General features: G+C 49.5%; 3 protein-coding genes across 3 annotated transcripts; 2 read left to right on the top strand and 1 right to left on the bottom strand.

The window, feature by feature from the left end:
* Window positions 1–932: 932 nt before the first annotated feature.
* STEHIDRAFT_168621 (uncharacterized protein) lies at window positions 933–1,915 on the top strand (the record flags this gene model as incomplete). Its single annotated transcript, XM_007304276.1, has 2 exons — window positions 933–1,588; window positions 1,654–1,915. A coding segment is annotated over one exon (582 nt), but the record flags the coding sequence as incomplete, so codon positions are not given.
* A 382-nt stretch (window positions 1,916–2,297) lies between these two features.
* On the top strand, window positions 2,298–3,475 carry STEHIDRAFT_111139 (uncharacterized protein; the record flags this gene model as incomplete). Its single annotated transcript, XM_007304275.1, has 5 exons — window positions 2,298–2,324; window positions 2,388–2,581; window positions 2,652–2,905; window positions 2,984–3,185; window positions 3,397–3,475. 5 exons carry the CDS (start codon window positions 2,298–2,300, stop codon window positions 3,473–3,475), a joined length of 756 nt encoding a protein of 251 aa, XP_007304337.1.
* Window positions 3,476–4,849: 1,374 nt separating this feature from the next.
* STEHIDRAFT_121555 (phosphoglycerate mutase-like protein) lies at window positions 4,850–6,974 on the bottom strand. Its single transcript, XM_007304274.1, has 10 exons — window positions 6,651–6,974; window positions 6,455–6,580; window positions 6,137–6,401; window positions 6,022–6,077; window positions 5,843–5,971; window positions 5,765–5,770; window positions 5,550–5,697; window positions 5,312–5,494; window positions 5,061–5,242; window positions 4,850–4,997 (listed from the first exon to the last, which is right to left on the bottom strand). The coding sequence occupies exons 2-10, from the start codon at window positions 6,578–6,580 to the stop codon at window positions 4,854–4,856; spliced, it is 1,239 nt and encodes a 412-aa protein (XP_007304336.1). The 5' UTR covers window positions 6,651–6,974; the 3' UTR covers window positions 4,850–4,853.
* Window positions 6,975–7,268: the final 294 nt, after the last annotated feature.

Genomic DNA, 7,268 nt, shown 5'->3' with positions numbered 1-7,268 from the left:
TCCATCAACACGCACCTCCAGAATTGCCCGCCTTGTATATCTCAGTACCTTCTCTGTGCGCTACCTACAACTTGAGCATGGCTTCCTCGGTACGAGTGCCAGTCTGGTTCCGAGCAGCACCGTTGGCGTGGATAGACTATACCTAAATACCTTTCTGACTTCAGAACCCTTGCGAGCAGAGTTTGCGATCCCGAATACTCTCAGACCATGTGCAACGTCTCAGTCTCTCACACCACAGTGATGCTCTCGAGGCGGGTTCAATTTCTCCAGATCGTTCTCTGGTGTCTTCGGCCCCGTACTGTGGGCTCAAAATACAGCCGTCACTCTTACCTGAACTCACTAGCGTCGTTTCTTCGTTCTTGTTGGCACAGGCAGCACTTCGCAATCAAGCGTTTGATCACTCATGGCCATCAGAGCAGGAGAACTCTCTTCTACCTGGAGGGCTGACCCGGGAGGACCTCCTACGTTTCGAAACCCTGCCTATTGTCAGTGACACCATCAATTTACCACCATTTTTCGTGTATCGTCCCCCGGTCCTAATCTTGCTGTTAGGGCCCTCCGGAGCTAGAGGACCTACTCGCTGAAGAATTGAACAATACTTTCCGCTCATTATGTGACGTACTCTACGCTCATAGTGAAGATGGCGAAGGTAACATTCAGTTGAACCAGCAACACGTATTCGTGATGTGTTCGCTGAATACGACGCATTCTATGCTTGACTCAAGAAACGGAGCATTCGCCAACGCAGCTCTTGCAAGATATATTAGCCCTACAAGCCGCTTCTTCCGACGCACGAAACAAAGTTGAAGACCAGCGCGAACGCGTGCTGACACTCGTATCCCAGATCAACGAGGTTTGCTATTCTCTCCGAGTCTCCGTGTCTCTTAACCCTGGCTGCTGTGTCTTGAACCATTCTGACATCATGCCATAAGATCCACCCGCGACTCGAATCTCACCTCCTCAAAGCCCTCTCCTCTCCGTCTACTATCACCAACACAGACACCGGCACACCAACAAACATCCCCTCAAAATCCAACGCCCAACTCTCCTCTCGCGTCTCCCTCCTCGCAACATCCATCGACACCACACTCCTCCGTCTCCAGCTCCTTCGAGCTTGTTTCGAGGAGTCATTATATAGTTTCTCTGCTCCGCCCTCCAAGTCCAAGTCTGGTCCGGTACCAAAAGGGACACATACGAGGGGAACAGGACAAAGTCGGACGTTCGCCGAAGCTCTGCAATCTTCCTCACAAAAACTATCGGAGGAAGAATCTCGACTTGCGGCTGAAGAGGAGGAACTAGACCGGAAGTTGGCAGAGTACGAAGCTCTACTGGATATCGTTGACCGCGACCGTGGCGTGGGTAAAGAGAGGAAGAGAACTGTCAGCAACCGTGACGATGGGAGAAGACGAGAGAATAATACGTTTGGGCAGGTGGTCGACGATTGGGCGAGGGTGAAGAAGGAGACGGAGGAGTGTGTGAGGGATTTGAGGAGGTTGGGGTGGGCGGAGGGGTGAAAATACCTTTGAATGTGTCAGGGACTTGAGGAGGTTGGGTTGGGCGAAGGGGTGAGATTACCATTACAAGCGAGGTGCGCCTTCAGTGTTCCCGGAATTCCGGCTGGCTAATCACTACGTTAAATTCCTCAATATGCAGTGTACGATTCAAGACAAGGGTTGTCGTTGTGTAAGGAGATTGGCGCCACAGTGGCGTGAGTTCACTCTTGCCTCGCTTTCCTCGCTTTCTTGACTTGTCCTGAGTGGCGTCTGAATGCTTGGGTCACATATGTCCCAGCCATCTCTTCACTCCATATTGTGATGCGCAGTATACAATAAAAACGATTGCTAGCAGGTCTTGGTAACGAGGGCTGGTAGGTTTTGGTGCAGTGAGCATTCTAATGGCGCCACCGTGGTGCCACATTACCCCCGGGCGTCTCGGTTTCCTCTGCTTCTCTCTTTCTTGTCTTGTGCGAGTGGCTGCTGGTGGCTGCCGTCGTCTTGAAACACCGTAAGTGCCGGTTGACAGTCTGTGTCTGGACAACCGGGGAAATTTCACGCTCACAATCCAGTGCACAAGGGTGCTAGCAGATATTGTTCTCAACTTGGATCGCTAGTACTTGTGTTCACGCTGAGAACAACTCTTTCTGCGCCACTAGTTCCTGTGACAGGCGACATGCTCTTCAATCTTTGTGTCCATGAACGAACAAAAGGACCGTGCGATTGAGTCTGGTCGATTCTCTATAAAGGCCAGGTCTATCTGCGTCGAATTCAGTATCCTTATTCCATCCTTTTTGATCATTCATGCCAATCTATCCAACTGTCAATCAGGTATGTCACTGATACTCTGTGCTGCCATCTCTATTACACATGATGACCTTCTCTCAATGCCAGATCATGAACGACAGCACAACGACAATAGTCCCAATCAAGACTCCTCCGCAACTGACCCCGCACCTGAAAGTCCCAGCCGGTCTCAATAGCGTTGGGTTCAAGGTCGTGGATCACACCGACAATCACAAACGAGAGGAAGATACGACCACGCTGTGCTCTGAATCTCAAGTGTCTTCGACTCCGGGGTTGCTCGGGTAAGCAATTTTATTCCTGGAGCGTGGCTTAGCACGCCTGATAGGATATGCCCTCGGTGTATTCGATTAGTACCTTGAGGCTGGATGTACCACCAGCGGACAGCTCGAAGGCCATCGAGATATGGCGCATTCGCGCGGTGCAGCGATTGGTACTGTCTATCTCCACAAGCGCCGCCCAAAAGGACGAAGTGATGAAGGTCATCAAGAGCGAACAAGAGCAGGCTTTGGAGACGTTGCGGGCGAGCTTTCCGCCCAGTTTCCATGAATACATCAATAATTTGTCCTCAGAAGAAGCGAAGAAGGAGGTGGTCAAGGTTCATCTCGGTGAGCGGAACTTCTGATTCTGTTGAAACTCTGGAGAACATTTACTTGATTGCTCATCTGAATGTCACCGGCGGTCAGTCATGACGGCCCCGGGGACCCCTGATATGATTTCTATTATCGTGCTCATCATGGATGGTGCCCGTCCTGGTGACTTCCAGTATTCACCCGAGGGACGGGCTATAGTCAGAGAATGGTATAAGAGAGAGAGAAGGCCTGTTCCCCGTGATTTGAAGCCGACTCGGAGAAGCATCGGTTCGGTGATACGCGACTATCTAAGCAGGTGTGTTTTGTGTACCATTTTTTTCGATGTTTCCAATGTTGACGAATGCTGATCAGCAGGAAATGAGACACAGAACTCATAGGATTTGAACTGTAGATGACTGTCACGGTTGGTACTCAGGGTATATTTCTCTCGGACACGATCCCGATGACTTGGGGTTTCACGCTGTTCTTTTATGTATACCACGTCTTGGATTTTTACTATTCTTCAGACTCACTTTCTCCTTGTGCAACAAGATCGAACGTCTCTTTTGTCTCCTGGAATCCGTTGCGGTAACCCTCTGCACCTAAGCGTAGGATCATAAAGGCGCCACAGTGGCACCGAGTGACACATTCCGAGTTTATACGATTCCTGTCGATTCGCTTGGGGTGGGTGAAAGTTGTCTGTTGGGGCAGGAAATGATTGTCAGTCATATACGGCATGAATACGACGATCATAATCAATTACTCGGATGAAGAATGTAGACTTGGCGAGCATAGCACTACAGGTCATATTCAAGCTAGTGCACATAAGGATACCTGCCAAAATGGGCGAACAAGGCCTCGCTTTGTGTCCTGATTAGGCAGAACTAGTATCTAGCGACACAATAACTCTTTCTTGTTCTTTTCTCTGTCGGTTTAACTGGTAACTATGTGGACATGTACACAAGGGTCTTTTGTCTATCTAGATTTGGTGAGCCATATATGATGGCACAAGCGAACAAAGGACCGCCACCGATCGCATTATCGTAAAAGCTAGAGCCGAATAAGCGATGTATTTAATCAGCGTCGTACCCTTCTTTCCACCCCTTTCCACTCACCCACCTCAAAACCTCGCCCATAACAGCCTAGCATCATGTGCGTCGCTAAACCCTTCTGCTACTATTAGTACTACTGTCATGGTAACGTCAGCTAAATGAGCCCGGATCTTCACTCATTGCCTCTTCTCCCCTAGGTCCTCAACCATACACCAAAACAGCAGCCCTGGCCGAGACTACTTCATCTTCAAATGCGGAAGGTTCCTCATCGAGACTCTCAAAGTAGACAAGAGTTCAAGCGAAATCGAAGCGATGGTGCATGAATACTGGGATAGCCTTGACGAGACCGAGAAGAGAGATTACGAACGGAAGGCGATATCGATAGCATACACCGTGTCTCCGTACGTGTCCTCGACATACTTCAGATCTAACAACCAAGAGTAAGTGATATTTCGTCCTCACCAGTCGTGCCACAATTCTAATGATTTCTATGTGACGTTCTTCGGGTTCCCTTAGGACTTCGATGAGACGTCCGAGCCATGAGCAAGAAGCCCATACCTCAGCACAAAGCAGTCCGGGCAGGGACCTGTTCCTGAAAGTTGGCGCGAAGGACGTCGGTCAAGGGTCCGCCAAGCCGAACGATTTTCAAGCCGTGCTCTTGAATAGACAGTGGGACAACATGTCTGGCGAAGGGAAACTTTACTGGGAGAAAAAAGCCATAAGTCCAAATCAAGCCGACGAGGAGACCGGATCCCCTTCCTCCGAATCAACCGACTTCAGCTCCGACTTCGAATCTGGGTCCGAGTAGCCGAATTGATGATTCAGATACGCAGTCACGGTGCATATATTCATTGATTCCGAGTATGTCTGAAAATCGAACCAGAGTGATTCAGATCTATCGAAATATAAAACATACAACAGTGCAGTAGTCATTAGTGGAAGGCAGGTCTGCGAGTGACCCAGCGGCGCCACTTGTCATAGCTATTCCTTCGAGATGCTGACTGACTCGCGCACGGGCGAACTGTATGCTGATTACATGCAGCGCACCAGTCCGCCGTATTGTTGATGGCTGCGAACTGAAGATCATCATCGGATGGTAAGTGACGAGACTGCGGGCCCAATAAATACACAAGACTGACCTCGAGGGCGCTTGTAAAAGTACTGAGTGGGACACTGGTGGTATTCGCTCCGAAACGGCCCAAGACGACGGGATGTAAGGCAGGATCCTCAGTGCCATTCTTGAACTTGAAAGTTAAGAAAGGCTCTGAATATCTCCCACTTGCGTCATTGACCTCCAAGACGAGTGCAGAAGCATAGTCGACTGTAAATGTACACAGCACCAAATAATGGGTCACTATGGCTCCACAGGAGTACAATTATGATTACTCACCGATACCGAAGAGGGGCTCATATACGCCGTTATTGTTAAAATCCGCACTTGCAGCGGTCAGGTTGAAGTAGCTTATGAACGGCTTGTAAGAGATGCCATCCAGTGCAAGTTTGAGCGGATCGGAAGCGTTGGCGATACGATTCAATGAAGAGAACATGGAGGGCAAAGTGGTGCGGATTGCGACTGTCACAAATAAATTCGTCTGAGCTGAGTTCCATTGAAGGATAAATATGCGTACCGTTTCCGACACCAGCAGGGGATGCATCGCTGAACACCCCGTTCTCGTGGAAGTTGGCGAACCCATATGCCTGTTCCACGAATGTGGGCTGGAGTGAGGAAGCGAATGTCGCGTTGTGGATGTTTTGAACGTTGACGAAGTCAAAGATCTAAATAATCAAGGTATAACATCAGTTATTCTCGAGCTCATGGTCAGTCGTATTCGATACCACGCACATTGAACTGGATAGAGAAGGTTCGGTCAGAATAATCAGATACAGAGAGTTCTAGACATCTTTGGGAATAGACACGAACCATGTTGGTAAAGTTTGTGGACCGTCCATTCAAGTATGGAGACAGAGCATTCAGGAAAGGCTGTGCACTAGACGCCTCTTGTGCAAATGAAGCCGACGCATAAAAATCAACGGTGTGTTGATCGAAGGTCTACACACAAGATCAGTCCATACTTTTGGAGAATAGTATTAACAACTTACAGGGCAGTTGGTGAAGGAGTTAAGTGAGACATCCTGTGTATTTTCAACAGACTCGACTATGTATGCCCACATCAGCGAAGCAAATTGTATCTGACTATGGGATGGATATACTTACTTGGAATATACTGGGCCCCTCCTTCGGCTCCTATGACCGTCGTTCCATTGGCAAGTGTGATATTGAATTCAGGTGTTGGAGGAAACAAGCCCGAGGTTAATGCACCCATAGACCTCAAGATCGTACTGCCTTCACCCGCAGCGTCTGCCCGAACAAGGAGCTGGTCGAGATTCGCAACCGGAAAACTGATTTTCGCAATGGCAGACGGAGAGGACGCAGAAATATACGTCTCTCGGAGGAAGCTTCCTAGCTGGAACTCTTCAACCTGTTATATGTGGGTAAGTTCTTGAACAAAGCCCTCGACGGGAGAGGGCTCACCGTGCCCAGAGGCGTGAGTTGAGTCTCAGATGGAGTGTATGTGAGCGGATCCTGGAAGAACTCGAGACGGTCGCCATGCCTGGCCAGAATAAGAACACCAAGCAGACCAGCAGACGCGTTTACCATCTGAGAGCTTGATTAGAGGGTGTGCTGCCAGTGGGTCACCGGTGGGGAACAGTGTATCACTCGAGCTGACCTTTATACATCTCAAGGGGGAATGATGGCTGTCACATCTGAGACCCGGCATAGACCAAGATCAGACAATCGTGTACTAGTATTTGCCCGGCGTAATTCCACTCGATCGTGAGGGTACTTTGAAGTAGTAGTGTTACCCATTCCGCTCGTCTGTTGCGTCTGTCGACAAAAGCGGCTCCATTGTATACGAGTTTCGTCGTCGAGCCGAACAACACAGCGCCGTGGCATACGGAAGAATGATGCGCGCGTTTTCAGGTTGTGCCTGGTTGCGCATTATAGCTGCTGAAGGGAGTGTCCTGCTTGAGATTAGTTCTGTACTCGGAAGGGGAACGCGGTTCAAGTTGTTCGTCCGATGGGAATCCTTACCAACCCTTCCTCAGCAGTCACCAGAAAACTCCAAAATGCACATACTTACATCGACCGCCTCGGAAAATTGCAAAGATACGAGCACGTACAAATAAGTCGATCCAAAGGCAAGAGGATGGGTCGAACTGCATTGATTGAGACGGTTGAAGAGTGAATGGTTCAGATTCTGAAGTTCTGAATCGGAGCGATTTCTCCCGGCGCGGCCCGTTCTTATATAAGCGCCGATCGTTGCGCAGTGGACGGTGTCGCAATT

The sequence above is a fragment of the Stereum hirsutum genome (assembly GCF_000264905.1).
Source record: "Stereum hirsutum FP-91666 SS1 unplaced genomic scaffold STEHIscaffold_7, whole genome shotgun sequence".
In the NCBI taxonomy this organism is placed as follows: Eukaryota; Fungi; Basidiomycota; class Agaricomycetes; order Russulales; family Stereaceae; genus Stereum; species Stereum hirsutum.
The sequence above is the reverse complement of the archived record's forward strand: the minus strand, read 5'-3'. Positions and strand labels throughout refer to the sequence as shown.

Coding starts and splice junctions, on each gene's coding strand:
- STEHIDRAFT_121555 (XM_007304274.1), bottom strand. CDS start 6,580: ATGGTAAACGCGTCTGCTGGTCTGCTTGGTGTTCTTATTCTGGCCAGG. Junction 5,495..5,549: donor CCCTGCTGGTGTCGGAAACG/GTACGCATATTT, acceptor TATTTGTGACAG/TCGCAATCCGCACCACTTTG. Junction 4,998..5,060: donor CTTTTACAAGCGCCCTCGAG/GTCAGTCTTGTG, acceptor GATGATCTTCAG/TTCGCAGCCATCAACAATAC.